The sequence below is a fragment of the Cuculus canorus genome, chromosome 26 (genome assembly GCF_017976375.1).
Source record: "Cuculus canorus isolate bCucCan1 chromosome 26, bCucCan1.pri, whole genome shotgun sequence".
NCBI classification, from domain to species: domain Eukaryota; kingdom Metazoa; phylum Chordata; class Aves; order Cuculiformes; family Cuculidae; genus Cuculus; species Cuculus canorus.
Genome location: NC_071426.1, coordinates 5,308,989 through 5,326,455, shown reverse-complemented (window position 1 = coordinate 5,326,455; position 17,467 = coordinate 5,308,989). Strand labels below are relative to the sequence as shown.

Sequence of the window (17,467 nt, the reverse complement as noted above, 5' to 3'; positions counted from 1 at the left end):
ACCTTGAGATAAGATAAAAGGGAGTAGAATACAAGAATGTGGAATCCAGCACGGGAAAGTCCCGAAGAGTTGTGATGAGAACTTTGTATCTGCCCCTTTTGCGTGCTCAAGAGCGTCTGGCTAGTTGCGTGACAGCATAAGGCGCGTGAACAGCGGGACATAACCAATTAGGATTTGTTTTGTTAGCACGTGCACTATTGGGATAAGTCTATAAGAAGTGTAAGGTGCATGAATAAAGGAGAACGATCATACTCATATTGAGACTCCATCGCTACTCCGGGTCCCCCTCCCACTCTGACATCTGGTAGCAGAGGATGGTTACAGGACACCTTTGACTCCTCCGAGACTGCGGTAAGCAGCTAGAGGAGGGGAGTGGGAAACTGCGGCTAAGGGAAGCGCTGCCTGTGCATAGTCAAGGCAGACGCTGGTGTGAGGTCGCTCCTCGCCCCTTAGGGATAATTATGGAAACAGAAGCTGCGGCAACGCTACTTGTGGCAATCCTCTCTAAGAGAGGGCATGAACTGCCCGCAAAACTGCTGATAAAACTTCTACATTTAGGTAGAAAATGGGGACACTTTACCGATCCACACACGATGTTTTTTGTTACGGAGTGGCGAGATTATGGAGAAACGTTGTGGCAAAAGACTATATCAAGAACAGACAACGATGAAAAGGAAGTTAAAGCTGTTCGAGGGGACTGCACGATCACGAAAAGGGGCAAAGAGCCTTTTGGGGGCTGTGGGGAAACTTGGCGAACTGTCCTTAATACTTTACAAGCGCTGAAGGCGGAGTCAAAAGTCGCCGCTGCCGCTGTGCGCGCCACAGCCCCCCCCAATCCCCCGGCTGAACCTCATCGCACCACGAGTCGTACGAGTGCTTTCTTTGGGGTGAGCCAGAATTACCCAATGAAAGGAATGACTGGGAAAGTTTGTACCGGCGTCTGCGAGCTCTTAAATCCGACTGTAAAAAGGGGGAATGCGTCTGAGGACATAAACGGCCCCGTTGCGCCGCAGGCACCCGATGTTCACCCATCAGAGGGCGGAAGTGCAATGACACAGGAACCGGAAGTGCCCACAGTAGCGGCTGCGCTGATCAAGTGCGGGGCGGCCCGAGCTGTCGGACTGGCGAGGAATCAGAGGAGGAAGAAGGTGCCACGAAAATGCTGTAACAACCAAGGACTGCTACCTGTTAAACAATTGCAGATGACACTAAGCTGGGAGGAAGTGTGGATCTGCTGGAGGGTAGGGAGGCTCTGCAAAGGGATCTGAACAGGCTGGACCGCTGGGCCGAGGCCAATGGCATGAGGTTCAACAAGGCCAAATGCCGGGTCCTGCACTTGGGGCACAACAACCCTGTGCAGCTACAGACTGGGGGAAGAGTGGCTGGAGAGCTGCACGGAGGAGAAGGACCTGGGGGTGATGGTTGACAGCGACTGACCATGAGCCAGCAGTGTGCCCAGGGGGCCAAGAAGGCCAACGGCATCTTGGCTTGGATCAGAAATGGGGTCACCAGCAGGTCCAGGGGGGTTATTCTCCCTCTGTACTCGGCACTGGTGAGACCGCACCTCGAATACTGTGTTCAGTTCTGGGCCCCTCACCACGAGAATGATGTTGAGGCTCTGGAGCGTGTCCAGAGAAGAGCAACGAAGCTGGTGAGGGGCTGGAGAACAAGTCTTATGAGGAGCGGCTGAGAGAGCTGGGGTTGTTTAGCCTGGAGAAGAGGAGGCTGAGGGGAGACCTTATTACTCTCTACAACTACCTGAAAGGAGGTTGTGGAGAGGAGGGAGCTGGGCTCTTCTCCCAAGTGACAAGGGACAGGACAAGAGGGAATGGCCTGAAGCTCCACCAGGGGAGGTTCAGGTTGGATATCAGAAAAAAAATACTTCACAGAAAGAGTCATTGGGCACTGGCAGAGGCTGCCCAGGGAGGGGGTTGAGTCGCCTTCCCTGGAGGTGTTTAAGGAACGGGTGGATGAAGTGCTGAGGGACATGGTTTAGGGAGTGTTAGGAATGGTTGGACTCCATGATCCAGTGGGTCCTTTCCAACCTGGTGATTCTGTGAATTGATACAAACATTATCTTATATGTGCATATTGTAAGTGTTGTATGTGTTCGGTACCGTGTAGAGTTTAAATATTCATACCATCGTGCTATTCTTATTGACTGGTCGTAAACAATATTGTATGGGTATATTAAGCCAGCTCTCAAAAGAGTGGTTCTGTGTGTGTATGCGTGTGTGTGTTTAAAGCGCTTTAAACGTTTGTAAGATTTGCAAATTGGGTTTTGGTTATAGGAGCTTGAGCCTCTGTTTGTTTCGATTAATCTTAAAAATGCAACTCTGAGACCTTTCAATCTCAAACGTCCACTAAGCCAGCAAACAGGTAGATTTACCTGGGACCTTTGAAGTGAAAGGCTGCAGAGGACACAATTTCAAATTGAAAAAAAAAATACAAAAAGAACGTAGACAATAGAAAAAGAAAATGGAAAAAAACCCAGCCCTATAGCTGTGTGTGTTTCCCCCCCCCCTATTCCCCTCACAGCCCTGTGGCTGTGTGTGAGGTTCCCCCCCCCCATTCCTCCCCGCCCTTATTCCTGATATGTGAAGGTTTTTTGTTTTGTTTCAGCTTGGCAGTCCTTATCTTTCTCTAGGGGAGTAACAATTTATGAAGAACACTCTGCATTCCAGTGTCCGTTATAAGAACCGTTTGATGAACTGGCACTGCAGACACTGAGGGATATGCTGAGAGATAAAGGACTTGTTGTTGCACCTGAAAAAGTACAAAGGTTGGCTCTGTGGAAGTATTTGGGCTGGCGCATTTCTGATGCCCAAATCCCACCACAGAAAATCGAACTGACGACCAGTTTACGTGCTGTTAAAGATGTTCAAACGTTGTTAGGGAATATTCAATGGGTCCACCGTTGTGTGGACATTTCCAACTCTGATATTGCTCCCTTGACTGTGTTGTTGCACAATGCTGACACAGCCTCCAAAACTGAGCTTACCACAGATCAAAGGACTCTTTTACAAAAAATCAGTTGTCGCTTACAAAATATCTTGGTCATCTTGGAAGATCCTGAATTTACCGATATCGCTTTTGGTTTGTAACAATAGTGAATCCCCGTATGCAGTCATCTGTCAATGGCAAAACAAAAGAGGGGAATCTGGGAAGGACAGAGACCTGAATGACCCTGCCATTGCCAGTAGTAAGAGAACTGATAAAGCTGAATCATTCTGGGTATTGGAATGGGTGTCTCTGGGTGTGCAGCCAAAAACGAGCATTCAAACCAGACCCGAAGCTGTGGCAGAGTTAGTACGAAAAGGCAGATCTCGAATTATTGAGATCAGTGGTCAAGAACCTGCAGACACTAGCATTCCAGTTAATGCTGTAGACCTAGAGTGGTGGTTACGAAATGTAATACCACTATTCAGGAAGCCCTATTAGGATTTGAAGGACAAATACATTTGCAGCAGCCGCAAGGGAAAAAAGTGGCAGATATTGTCACGAAATCAGTGGCTGGAGAGAACGAAAGTCAGTATGCAACCACTGGTGGATGGCCTTACTGTATATACTGAGGCCGGAAAACGACTGCATGGTGCTGTTTGTGTATGGCACGAACGTGCTGAATGGCACAAGCATATTTTGGAGGGACAGCCCCAAGATTCTTTACAGACCTTAGAATTAACTGCTGTTGGTTGGGCCCTGTTGAATTGGCTAACCACCCCTCTTAATGTTGTAACGCACTCGTATGTAGCAGGAGTAGTCCCAAGATTAGAGGATGCTCTTCTAAGACAACTAACCCAAGATTAGGAGCATTGTTTGTGCAATTACGCTCCACGCTTCAACCACGCACAGAGCCTTGTTGTGTTATTCATGTGCGAAGTCATCAACTTGACGTAGGACTAGGAAGGGGTAATCAGGTAGCAGATAGCTTCGTTAGTCCAGCTCAGCATATGCCCCCTATGGATAAATTTTGTCTAGCAAGACAGAGTCACGACCAATTTCACCAGAATGCCAAAGGATTAAAACGACAGTATGGCTTAACAGAGAATGAAGCCCGTAGTATTGTACAAGCCTGTCCAAGATTTGGAAATCACGGTCCAGGAATAGGGATCGGAGTTAACCCTAAAGGACTAAAGTCCTCAGAGCTTTGGCAAAGGGATGTCACTCACATTGGGGAATTTGGAAGACTAAAATATGTTCACGTGACAATCGATACCTTTTCAAAATTTGTATGGGCAACCGCATTACCTGGTGAGAAAGCACAACATGTGTGTAAACACCTGTGTGTAAAAACATGTGTGTTGTCCTGCTTTGCTGTAATGGGGGTGCCTGAGACCATAAAAACAGATAATGGGCCTGCCTATACCAGTCAAAAGACGAGGGTCTTTTTGTCCAAGTGGGGAGTGCAACATATCACAGGAATCCCGCACTCTCCCACTGGGCAGGCTTTAGTGGAGCGAACTCATCAAGTGTTGAAAGATTATTTACAAAGACAAAAAGACACTGAAATGGACGTGCAAATGAGATTGAATAAGGTTTTGTTCACATTAAACTATTTGTGTTTAATGAGTGATAGAGAAGAGCCACCGGTGATAATACATCATCAAAGTATAAGGTTGAATGAAAAGACAATTATCGCCAGCTTTCGAGTATTATATAGAGATCCAGTAACAGGAATATGGAAAGGACCTGTTGCTGTAATATTTAATGGTCGAGGATATATGTGTGTTTCCACAGAAGGTGGTCCTAGGTGGATACCAGCAAAAAGCATTCGACCCTATCTACAGACATCATCAGAATGTGATCAACGGCCTACACAAGAAGATCCTGCACAGGAATGAATGAAGAAAGCTGTAATTGTGGGAATTGTGATCCCTGGGTGTTGCATAATTGCGGTGACCGTGATAATAATCAGTGGCCCTGTAATACGGACTATTAAGGATCAAAATTGGAAGAAAGTAAAAGAAAACTGTAGGCATTCTTGTAAATGGAAACGGTATCAAAAATGAGGCAGTTTGGCTGTGTTTAGTATGTTTAAAACTAGTCATTGCAGTCAACCACCTAGCATTGTTTGATCTGCGACAAAATGTATGGGTTACTCTTGTACAAGTCTTGAACATTACTAGTTTTGTGCCAGTTTGGCGACCCCAAGCTTACCATTTGTGACTTGTCTTATAGGAGTTCCCATAAAAAAAAAAATAAAAAAATTATTATTTTTTTTTAACTTTAATCAAACAATGCAAGAGTTGAAGTCACAGTTTAACATCACTAGTAACCTCCCCTTTCGATGGGAAAACAAGAGCGAAGCATTCGATAAATATGATAATTGGGATAACAAACTTCCAATTGGATCCGAACCACAAGAACTTCAACTTGTGGATTCATTGAATGCTACGTATTGTTTTTTGGTTTTTTTTTTTTTTTTTTTTATAGGTTTAGCATCGTGGTCTGAGGTATAGAAGGAAACAAGACTAGCGGACCAAGCAGCACCAACAATAATTAATCCCATGGGGAACAGCAGTGATTGGGAGCGGAAACGGTGCAACATTACAATACGAAATAAAACTCACTCCGCTCCTGGCACTGCATTACCAAGACGATTACCACCAGGATACCTTTCGATCTGTGGTAATCGAGCGTGGGCAGGCATGCCCTCTAACCCGAAGGGTGGACCACGTACCCTTGGTCAGCCCAGTTTGGGCGTTCCATATCATCCTCCAAATCAAACTCATCCCACAAGGTGGAAAAGAGACCTGAATTATGGAATTCTTGGGAAAGATTTTTGCATTTCTTTTGCTATCAAGAGTCGCAGCCATAAAAGCGCATAAAAACTTAGAAGAATTATTTTGTTGGGTAGTGAAGCAAGCCAACATGACAAGTCGAATTTTGTCTGAACTGGCTGCAGCAATAAATTTTTCTTCTTTTTTTTTGTTATTGGCGCATGGTCATGGCTGTGATGATTTTGACCTAGGTCTCTTCTTTTTTTGGGACAGCCACCAAAGAGCCCAGGAGCCCTCTAGTGATGGCACAGCCACTGTCACAGCAGTCAAGAGAATTATAGAACCATTTCAGTTTGAAGGGACCTCAAAGCCCATCCAGTTCCACCCACTGGATGATGCAGACACTGGATCCGGGGCTCCAAGGCCCATCCAACCTGGCCTTGAACACCTCCAGGGACAGGGCAGCCACGACTTCTCTGGCCAACCAGAAATGCACCAACGTGCATTTCCAGTGGTCTTGCTGGAACAGGTTGCCTGGAGAGATTGTGGAGTCTCTATCCTTGGAGGTCTTCAAAATTATTGGGCAACTGGCTCTAGGTGGCCCTGCTTGAGCAGGGGTATCGGACCCAATGAACTCCAGAGGTCCATTCCAACCTCAACTAGTCCATGCCTCTGTAATTCCATATGCAACTGGACAGGAAGAAGGTGGGCGATTTATGCAGGTGTAGTGACACTGGCTGGAAGACCACTCTGGATTTCTTTATTGTATTTCCCCTCTCTCTGGTCTTGCAGCTGCCCCGGGGAGAAGGAGGCCCTGCAGACACAGATGTTTGGGCTGCCAGCTACCAAGGACAAGAGGTGGGCACGTAGAGTCCCAGCACCTGGGGAGGAACAGCCCCTGCACCAGGACAGGTTGGGGATGACCTGGAAAGCAGCTATCAGTACTGCCCATTCCAAGGCAGAGTCGCCCGTCCCGGCTGTTCCGAGGCCGGTGTTATCGGTGCCGGCTGTTCCAAGGTGGGGGTCACCAATACTAGCAGTCCCCAAGCTGTGCTTAACAGTAACAGCCTCTCCAAGGTGCCGTTAGCAGTACCGGCCGTTTCGAGGCGGCGATTACCGTCACGCGTCATTCCGAGGCGGCAGTTACCTGTCCCGGCCGTTCCGAAGCAGACGCTGCCGGTGCCGGTGCAAGTAGCGGGCGCTGCCGAGGCACAGCCGCCGGTTCCGGCCGGAGCTCCCGGTCCCCGGGCCCGTTCCGGGGCGATGGGGGGGCTGATCAGCCGTGTGCTGTGGGGCACAAGGCGAGGGAGGAAGCGGGAGCGCAGCGAGAGAGACGACAGCGACGACGGCAGAGGGCAGCACAGCCGGTGCGGGCAGGGAAGGGGCGGTGTGGGGAGCGGCGCCGGGGCAGAAGGGGCGCTGCAGGGTCGGGTGGGCGCAGGGGAGCGGAGAGAAGGGGCGAGGGGGCGCTGCGGGGCCGGGGAAGCGGTGCGGTGGGAGGAGGGGCGTGCGGGGCCGGCAGCGGAGGAGCGGTGGAGGGTCGCTGGGTGTGGGGAGAAGGGGAGTGCGGGGCCGGGGGACGATGCGGGGAGAAGGGGCGAGAAGCGGGGGGGGAAGGGGCGAGAAGCGGGGGGGGAAGGGGCGAGAAGCGGGGGGGGAAGGGGCGAGAAGTGGGGGGGGAAGGGGCGGAGCGGTTTGCGGCAACGACCGCGCCGTGCGGGGCGAGGAGAGGGAGACGCGGGGGAGCGGGGTCGGACCGCGCGGGGAGAAGAGGCGAGGAGGGAGGAAGGAGTGAGGAAGTGCAGAGAAGGCTGGGAAAGGGGCGGTGCGGGCAGCGGGAGGCGGGGAGAAGAGGCGAGGAGCGGAGAAGGGGCGGGGAGCGGGAAAGGGGCGAGGAGAGGGGAGAAGAGGCGAGAAGAGGGGAGAAGAGGCGAGAAGAGGGGAGAAGGGGCGAGGAGGGGAGAAGAGGCGAGGAGAGGGGAGAAGGGGCGAGGAGGGGAGAAGGGGCGAGGAGGGGAGAAGGGGCGAGGAGAGGGGAGAAGGGGCGAGGCGGGGAGAAGAGGCGAGGAGAGGGGAGAAGGGGCGAGGAGAGGGGAGAAGGGGCGAGGAGAGGGGAGAAGGGGCGAGGAGGGGAGAAGGGGCGAGGAGAGGGGAGAAGGGGCGAGGAGAGGGGAGAAGAGTCGAGGAGTGGGGAAAAGAGTCGAGGAGTGGGGAAGGGGAGAAGAGGCGGGGAGCGGAGAAGAGGCTGGAGGTGGGGAAGGGGCGGTGCGGTGGAAGGGGGCGGTGAGAGGGGAAGGCGCGAGGGAGGCGCGAAGCTTTGAGGGGGGGGGCCGGGGTAGTGCGGGGTGAGGAGCGGCCGTGGGAGGCGGGTGAGGGGGTCTGTGCGGTGGGGAGGAGGGGAGCTGAGGGGAGGGAGGAGGGGGAGAGCGGGGAGGAAGTATGAGAGGGGAGGGGGGGGAGGGGAGAGGGGGGTAAGGGGGTGAGGGGAGGTGAGGGGGTAGGAGGGGAGAGGGGGGTAAGGGGGTGAGGGGAGGTGAGGGGGTAGGAGGGGGCGGGGTAGTGCGGGGCGAGGAGCGGCCGTGGGATGCGGGGGGGGGGGTCGTGCAGTGTGGGGGAAGGGGGGGGCTGTGCGGGTAGGGGGGTGAGACAGAGATGCGGGGCTTGGGGGGGGTCGTGCAGGGCGAGGGGTGGTGCGGTGGGAAGGGGCGGTGCGGGCTCGGAGCAGGGAATGAGGGGAATGGGGGGAAGGAGCTGGGGGGGGGACACACACCAGAGCCCACATGAACAGGAGCCGCGGTGGAAGGGTCTGGCGGGGGCGGGGGGGGGAGGGTGTTGGGGCTGTTGTTCCTCAGCAGCAGCAAACGAGGTGTGTGTGGGGGGGTGGTATGGGGAGAACCCTCTGCCCGGCGCTTGGTCCAGAGGGTGGGTTCCAAACCAGAGAGGAGTGAAGGAGTGATCCCTGTCTGCCTGTTTGTGTAGGAAAAGGTTTAAAAGGACCTCCGAGTACATTTATGAGGAGCTGTTTCTGAGTGGCAATGGCAGCGACATCAAAATCCGTGCCCTGGGAAAAGAGTGGAACCTGCACAAGGTGTATCTGTGCCAGGTGAGCAGCTGCCGTCGCGCTTGCCAGAGAAATTGCGGTTTTAATAAAAGGTTGTCCAGTAAATCACAGAATCACAGAGTGGTTTGGGTTGGAAGGGACCTCAAAGCCCATCCAGTCCCACCCCACTGCCATGGGCAGGGACACCTCCCACTGGATCAGGGGCTCCAAGCCCCATCCAGCCTGGCCTGGAACCCCTCCAGGGATGGGGCAGCCACCACCGCTTTGGGCAACCTGGGCCAGGGCCTCCCCACCCTCAGAGGGAAACATTTCTTCCTCAGATGTCATCTCAATCTCCCCTCTTGCAGCCAAAAATTGCTCCCCCTTGTCCTGTCCCTGCACTCCCTGATCAAGAACCTCTCCTCAGCTTTCCTGGAGTCCCTTTCCATACTGGAAGCTGCTCTAAGGTCTCCCCAGAGCCTTCTCTTCTCCAGGCTGAATAACCCCAGCTCTCCCAGTCTGCCCTCCTACTTGAGATTTTTCCTTTTTTCTCTTTTTTGTCTTACATTTCTGATGCAGTTAAACATCGTGTTTTCAATAGTAATGTTAGGAAGCATAGCTGTAACTTTGTGTTTGAAAAGCCCTCACTTCTGTCTTTTGCCATTTAAATTTTTAATCTATTGATCTTAACCTTGGCACATCCTTTGCAAACAGTCCTTTGGTGTCCTGAGAACGCGTTCTTGTTTGCTAAGCAAATGGCTGAGTCTCTAGTCTTGTTAATATTATTGCAGAGCCCAGAAAGCATTTCCAGAGTGAATTGGTAAAGCACATAGTGACCCAGGGCACTTTCACTGTCCGATGGAACTCGAGTGTAGGAACCTTAGGTCTCTGTATTTTTTACGCAGCCTTTGTCTTTGAATGAAGGCTCTCTTGCTGTTTTATTGCACAGAAGCTCTGAAAAGGAATGAATCTTAGTGCTCCTCTGCAAAAAAATGGTGCTGTTTCCACAGGTGTTTTATTTTGGGCTTGTGAGAGGGTGAAGTTCTCTGTGTTACTTTCTGTGTTTTGGGAGCAAAGAGGTGCTGCTATCTTGAGTCATGTGACAGGAGCAGGGAGAAGCCACACCTTTGTCTTGAAATATCTGATTCCATTATGCTGTTGGTTGTAAAGTGGGAGCCTGAGCCTGGAAGAATCCATTTGAAGCAAGAAGAGTAAAAGGTCATCCAGTTCCATCCCCTGCCCAAGGACACCTCCCACTGGATCAGGGGCTCCAAGCCCCATCCAACCTGGCCTTGAACCCCTCCAGGGATGGGGCAGTCACAGCTTCCCTGGGCAACATGTTCCAGTGTCTCACCACTCTCACGGTGAAGAAATTCTTCCTAATGTCCAGTCTAAATCTGCCCCTCTCCAGTTTATACCGATTCCCCGTCATCCTGTCACCACAAGCCTTTATGAATAGTCCCTCTCCAGTTTTCTTGTAGCCCCTTCATGTACTGGAAGGTCGCTATAAGATCTCCTCGGAGCCTTCTCTTCTCGAGGCTGAACAACCCCAACTCTCTCAGCCTGTCTCTCTCAGCCTCTCCTCATATGGGAGGTGCTCCAGCCCTCAGATCATCTTTGTAGCCTCCTCTGGACCCGTTCCAACAGCTCCATCTCCTTCTTACGTTGAGGATTCCAGAACTGGACGCAATTCTCCAGATGAGGTCTCACAAGAGAGGAATAGAGGGACAGAATCCCCTCCCTCGCCCTGCTGTCCACGCTGCTTTGGATGCAGCCCAGGCCACGGTTGGTTTCTGGGCTGCGAGCGCACGTTGCCGGCTCATGTTGATCTTCTTATTGACCAGCGCCCCAAGTCCTTCTCTGCAGGGCAGCTCTCAGTCACATCATCTCCCATCGTGTACTGAGATGAGGGATTGCCCTGACCCCGGTGTAGGACCTTGCACTTGGCCTTGTTGAACCTCTTGAGGTTCTCACAGCCCCCACTTCTCCAGCCTGTCCAGGTCCCTCTGGATGACATCCCATCCTTCCGGTGTGGCAACTGCCCCACTCAGCTTGATGTCGTCTGCAAACCTGCTGAGGGTGCACTCAATCTCGGTGTCTATATCATTGATAAGGATATTAAACAGCACCAGTCCCAGTATGGACCCCTGAGGGACACCACTTGTCAGGGATCTCCATCTGGACTTTGAGCCACTGACCACTACTCTCTGAATACGACCATGCAACCAGTTTCTTATCCACTGTACCATCCACCCATCAAATCCCTATCCCTCCAATTTAGAGAGAAGGATGTTATGGGGACTGTGTCAAAGGCTTTACAGAAGTCCGGATAGATCACATCCATCGATTTATCAGTGCTGTGATTCCAGTGCCGGTACAGAAATTACCTGGGAACTGTCATTGCTCTCCTGTAGGAAAAAGCGTTTTATTTTGCGGGTGTTGGAACCTGTTAAAGATCACAACAAGAGGGCAGGGAGGTCATTTGGCTGTAGCCAAGGACTGACCCACGGCCGCCTCTGGCTAGGGCTAAGGGTAGGTTGGAGCAGGTGGGTGCGGCTGCATTTCTCCTCCGCCCCATTGACCCTTTGCAGGGAACGGAGGATGGCAGCGGGCTAGGTGCTCAGACCGAGGGTGCACAGCATCCTAGGGGGGCTGGTGCCGCTTCAGCCCTGGCTGTGCCTGGCGATGGTGTTTTTAGTCATCGTCGTTGCGATTCTGTTGTTGGAATCATAGAATCACGGAATGGTTTAGGTTGGAAGGGACCTCAAAGCCCATCCAGTTCTACCCCCTGCCATGGGCAGGGACACCTCCAGCTGGATCAGGGGCTCCAAGCCCTATCTAACCTGGCCTGGAACACTTCCAGGGATGGGGCAGCCACCACTGCTCTGGGCAACCTGGGCCAGTGGCTCACTAACCTCATTGTGAAGAATTTCTTCCTAATGTTTAGTCTAAATCTTCTCCCTTCCAATTTAAAGCCATTTTCTCTCCTTCTGTTGTTCTATGCCCTTGTAAAAAGTCCCTCCCCAGCTTTCCTGGAGCCCCTTTCAGTCCTGGAAGCTGCTCTAGAGTCTCCTCAGAGCCTTCTCCTCTCTGCCTGAGTAACTCCAACTCTCTCAGCCAGTCCTCATAGCAGAGGTGCTCCAGCCCTCTGATCATCTTTGTAGCCTCCTCTGGACCCATTCCGACAGTTCCATCTCCTTCTTACATTGGGGGTTCCAGAACTGGACACAGGGCTCCAGGTGGGGCCTCACAAGAGAGGAGCAGAGGGGCAGAATCCCCTCCCTTGTCTTGTTCGACTTGTTGCTACGTCTCGAGTTGGTGAAGCTTGTCCTGAAAACTTAGTGTGGGTTGATGACTAAAACTGAGTATTAAATCACTTTTGAACAGAATTTGAAAGTTGGGAATTGGTTTTGGCGAGGCCTGATTGTACCAGTGATGGTCTTGTGAGGTGGAATTTTGTGGCGGAGTTACCGATCATGTCCGTCAGATTTGTATCTCAATTCATGCTCTGTCATTGGAACTCTGTTGCTGTAGGTAAAATGCTTCTGTAGGTTAAAAATAACACTCCATGAAATGAGGACTTCTCTGCCTTGTTGAACAGACTGTCTCAGTCGGAATGTTGGTGTCCCTCGTCTCTCCAGTGACTGTGTGTAGTTTGGTAAATGACAGGAAGGTGCTGCTCTCTCTGTTCATGGCAGATGCGAGAAGGCGAGGATTGCCTTTTTATGATGCTGTTTACTAAAATGGCAAATACTTATGAAAATGAGGAGTTACAAAGCCAAGGAGCCTCACAGGGACTGGTGAGAGGAATAAGATCCTGTTTCTGAGTAGTGTGTTGTGTGTCATCACAGAGAGGGGATCTGCTGAAGGTATAGGAATGGCTACGTAATGGAATTGAAGTTGGATTTGATGTTGTTTGCTGCCCCGAGTTGCAGTGCTGTGTTAAGAGTCAGGGAATGTAGGGCTGTACAATTAGACTATGCAATTAGACTTAACTGTTTTGATCTCTCGGGTAACCTTCAGTAAGCGATGGCATCTCACAAGCGGCACATCTGCTGCTGGGAAGGAACAGCAGGAATCCCGGTAGCACCATGTATTTCACTTCATTTGGATGGAACCCTACCAGATCCTAATTTCATATGCCTTACACATTCTAACAAAAGATGTATTTACATAAGGGGTGTATGTGTGCGTGTCCTTACTGTGAGACCACAGCCTTGTACATCAATTTGTGTATCTTGCATGCTGCCTGGCTTGGGTTTTTTTTTTGATCCAGACTGGTATTCCCTCCTGCCTGCAGGATTTGTTGTCACCAGTAACACTAAAGACTTAATTCCTGGATGAAATATATCCCCGTTGGTGGTGTGGTTTGTAGGAAAAGAGCTTCTGTGGCTTTTCTGGCCCTTGAAAGCTCTTTCTTTACTCTGATCACACACATGGAGCCCAAATTTTCTATACACGTTTTTAATTTCGGAAATAGAGCAACTGTAATTCACCCTTTCTCAAGTGCGTCAGAATGTTTTAGCTTGTGAAATGTTCCCTTAATACATTTTGTTCTGCTTAAAGGTAAATATGAACAATTTTTCCTGCCATGTGCTGCTTTTGACAGTTTTAATTTGAATGAAATATCTTAATTGAGTTCTTTTTTCTCTCCTCTTCTCTCATATAGTCAGGGTACTTTTCCAGTATGTTCAGTGGACATTGGAGAGAATCCAGCATGGACACCATTGAGTTGGAAATTTCTGACGAAAACATTGATGCAGAAGGTAAGTGGGAACCTTTTCTTTTAACATAAACTCTGAAGGTAGAGTTTAAGTTGAACCTGACAAAAAGTAACTTGGAAAAAGTACGTATATAAGAATAATTTACAAAGTAGTAAATAAGAACCTTGAGAGATTGAGTTCTGTGCTTAGAGTTCTCTTCCTCCATAACGTTCAGGGTACTTTTCTGCCATGACTTACTGAAGGTTACCCAAGAGATCACACCAGTAAAGTCTAATTACACAGTCTGATTGCACAGTCTAATTGCACAGTCCCACATTCCCTGCCCTCTTAGCTCGGCACTGCAACTCAGGGCAGCAAACTACATCAAATACAATTTTGATTTGATTACATAGATTTTCCCCTACCTTCGCAGTCCCCGTAACTACAATGACACACAAAACGCTACTCAGAACCAGGACCTTGTTCCTCTCGGAAGTTTTCAGCTTAACGTGGGTCACCACTAGAGCTGAATTTGTTTTTGTACCTCGGAGCTGGGAAGCGCAGCTGAAAAGCAACAACTCGTCCTATTGTTTCAGCATCGAGGCTGGAGATCCATGTACGCTGCTCTTGCGAGAGCCACGTGTTAGATTGTGAATCACGCCTTCACCGGGCTGGTCTTGAAAAGCCTCCGAGTGGAAAGCTGGTGGGGCACTGCTGTGAGCTGGCAGGAGGTTTTGCCATGGTTCCAAGCCTCACTGAGTGGAAACGTACTGTTTTTCAGAAGAGTTACAGAGACTTTTGTACAATCATAGTGCTATCTCAGCATGATGCCAGGGGTCAACCACAGAGAAGGAGGATGAGGTTTAGTTTCTTTTTATGTGATTTTACCGCTCTCCATGTTGCACCATGGCGTGACTGGTGGCTGTTTTAAGCTGAATATTTAGTTTAAGTAGTGAAAAGGACTGTATGTTATTGGATAAGGCCATATCTTGTGCTTTGTGTTGGGGTTTGTGCTTGGGCTGGTAAGTACTGGCCTTTTATTTGGAGCAAATAAGATTATAGAGAATGTCTGCTTGGTTATATTGAAGGTTTCTTTTAGATCTCCGTGCTCAATGTCATGTTTCTGTTCAACACTTGTACTCTTTTCAGCTCTCCACGTGGCTTTCAGCTCACTCTACCAGGACGATGTTTCAATAAACCCGGAAAAAGTGGTTGCGGTTTTAGCAGCAGCCTCCATGCTGCAGTTGGTAAGTAATCAATGGGCAACATTCTTGTGCTTTCTTCTCAGATGAAGACAGCAGTTCATAACGTACTCACACACGGTTACTTTTCACCCAGAGAAATAAATCATCTTTTCAGGCTAAGTGGGAGGAACCCCAAGCGTGATGCAGTGGGTTTATTAAAAAATGCGATCCTGAGGTTCAGCTGTAATCATAGAATCATGGAATGGTTTGGGTTGGAAGGGACCTCAAAGCCCATCCAGTTCCACCACCTGCCATGGGCAGGAACACCTCCCACTGGATCAGGGGCTCCAAGCCCCATCCAACCTGGCCTGGAACCCCTCCAGGGATGGGGTAACCTAGGCCAGGGCCTCCGCACCCTCATCGTGAAGAATTTCCTCTTTATATCCAGGCTAAATCTGTCCCTCTGCAATTTAAACCCATTCCCCCTTATGCTATCACCCCAGGCCGTTGTAAAAAATCCGTTGCAGCTTTCCCACAGCCCCTTCCAGTACTGGAAGCTGCTCTGAGGTGTCCCGGGAGCCTTCTATTCTCCAGGCTGAATAACCCCAGCTCTCTCAGCCTGTCCTCATCACAGAGGTACTCCAGCCCTTGGGTCATGATCGTGGCCTCCTCTAGACCCATTCCAACTGATCCATGTCCTTCTTATATTTGGGACTCCAGAACTGGACACAATTTGACCTCATTTCTAGAAGCAGATTACAATATGTTGTACCAGCTCCTGTGTTCTACTCTGAAGGTGTTCACTAGGCTTTTCTTTCACGTGGTATATTCTAAAGATAAATTGTTGTTTTGAGGAGAGCTGATGTGACTATTCTGAACGGCGTAGCCCAGGGCACTGCAGCGTGTGGGACTGGGGGAGTTGTTCAGGAGTGAAAACTTGTGTGAACTGCACAATATTTGACACCTCCTGTTGGGAAGTGCAAACTTTGAATATTTGTGTTTTTTTTTCTCACCACAGGACAACTTAATGGAGCAATGTGCTGAGATAATGAAGGAAACCATTAATGCAGAAACTGTCTGTGATTACTATAATTCAGCGGAGATGTATGGGTTGCCCTTCATGAAGAAAAAGTAGGAATTGCTTTCTCCAGGCTGCATTGTATATTGCTGATTAGCAGTGTGAATTTAAAAATGGACACATAATGCCCAAGTTAACTCTTTTCTTAAAGCTGTGTGGTTTGGGCTCTGCTTGTCCTCAGAAACTTAAAGTTTCTGAGTTTTTGCTGTAGTCAGTTCCTTTAGAGTCGGTGTAGATAGAATCATAGAATCATAGAATCATAGAATCATAGAATCATGGAATCATACAATCATAGAATCATGGAATCATAGAATCATAGAATAGTTTGGGTCGGAAGGGACATCAAAGGTCATCCAGTACCAACCCCGTGCCATGGGCAGGGACATCACACTAGCTCAGGCTGCCCAAGGCCCATCCAACCCGGCCTTGAAGACCTCCAGGGATGGGGCAACCACAACTTCCCTTGGCAACCTGTGCCAGTGTCTCACCACTCTCATGGTGAAGAAATTCCTCCTTAGGTCTAGTCTAAATCTGCCCCTCTCCAGTTTATACCCATTTTCTCCCTTGTCCTATCACCACAAGCCTTTATGAATAGTCCCTCTCCAGCTTTCTTGTAGCCCCTTCAGGTACTGGAAGGTCGCTATAAGGTGTCCTCGGAGCCTTCTCTTCTCCAGGCTGAACAACCCCAACTCTCTCAGTCTGTCCTCGTATGGGAGGTGCTGCAGCCCTCGGATCATCTTTGTAGCCTCCTCTGGACTCGTTCCTACAGCTCCATCCCCTTTTTACGTTGAAGATTCCAGAACTGGACACAATACTCCAGATGAAGTCTCGCAAGAGGGGAACAAAGGGGCAGAATCCCCTCCCTCGCCCTGCTGGCCACGCTGTTTTTTGATGCAGCCCAGGACACGGTTGGTTTCTGGGCTGCGAACGCACGTTGCCAGCTCATGTTGATCTTCTTATTGACCAGCGCCCCAAGTCCTTCTCTGCAGGGCAGCTCTCAATCACTTCGCCTCTCATCTTGTGCTGAAATTGGGGATTGCCCTGACCCAGGTGCACGACCTTACACTTGGCCTTGTTAAACCTTGTTGGACCTCACGAGGTTAGATGACAGCACATTGACTGGCCCGTGCTGTGCATGAACGAATTACTGAAGTACATTAGTAAAGAGAAGATGTTTGGTCTTCAGCATGACAAAGACATAATATTTGTGATCATTGACTGCTTTATCACCAAGCTGCTTTAATATTCCCATCTTAATCTCAACTTTATCTTAATTAAGAGGGATAATTACACGTTTGGGAGCAGAATGCTGAGGTTGGTGCTCATCGCTTCCTTCTGCTGTGAATTAGTGTGTTCTCAGAGCTTTTGTGGCATTAATAGTACTTTGAATTCAGCTTTCGCTCTACCCTGAGAGGCACTCAATGCAACTTTAAGAGTTACAGAAAATTCTGGAACATTTTATGGTAAACTCCATGTTTTTGAAGTAACTTTTCATATGTTTATGGGTTTGTGTCTCAGGCGTTTTGAAGTCACGCTGCACCTATTGTGCTTTGTGAGCCTGAGCAACTGTTGCAGGACTGATATAAAAGAAAAAATATGAAGATACTAACTCTCTGCATTTTTAATCCAGATGCCTTAAATGGCTCTTGAACAACCTGATTACTCACCCACGAGTTGAAGTCTTCAAAGAAATCAGGTACAGGCGTCAGTTAACCCTGGGTAATTCTTCCAGAGTACATGGC

At 49.7% G+C, this 17,467-nt stretch overlaps 1 protein-coding gene across 1 annotated transcript in view; it reads left to right on the top strand.

The window, feature by feature from the left end:
* The first annotated feature begins 593 nt into the window (after positions 1–593).
* The window catches only part of LOC128854649 (germ cell-less protein-like 1), a 31,634-nt gene continuing 14,760 nt past the window's right edge, over positions 594–17,467 (top strand). The window contains exons 1-9 of the mRNA XM_054088782.1: positions 594–1,096; positions 6,513–6,578; positions 6,782–7,267; positions 8,509–8,586; positions 8,700–8,823; positions 13,430–13,526; positions 14,613–14,710; positions 15,666–15,778; positions 17,356–17,421. Of these exons, the coding sequence (XP_053944757.1) occupies positions 594–1,096; positions 6,513–6,578; positions 6,782–7,267; positions 8,509–8,586; positions 8,700–8,823; positions 13,430–13,526; positions 14,613–14,710; positions 15,666–15,778; positions 17,356–17,421 (1,631 nt within the window). The remainder of the gene's footprint in view (positions 1,097–6,512; positions 6,579–6,781; positions 7,268–8,508; positions 8,587–8,699; positions 8,824–13,429; positions 13,527–14,612; positions 14,711–15,665; positions 15,779–17,355; positions 17,422–17,467) is intronic.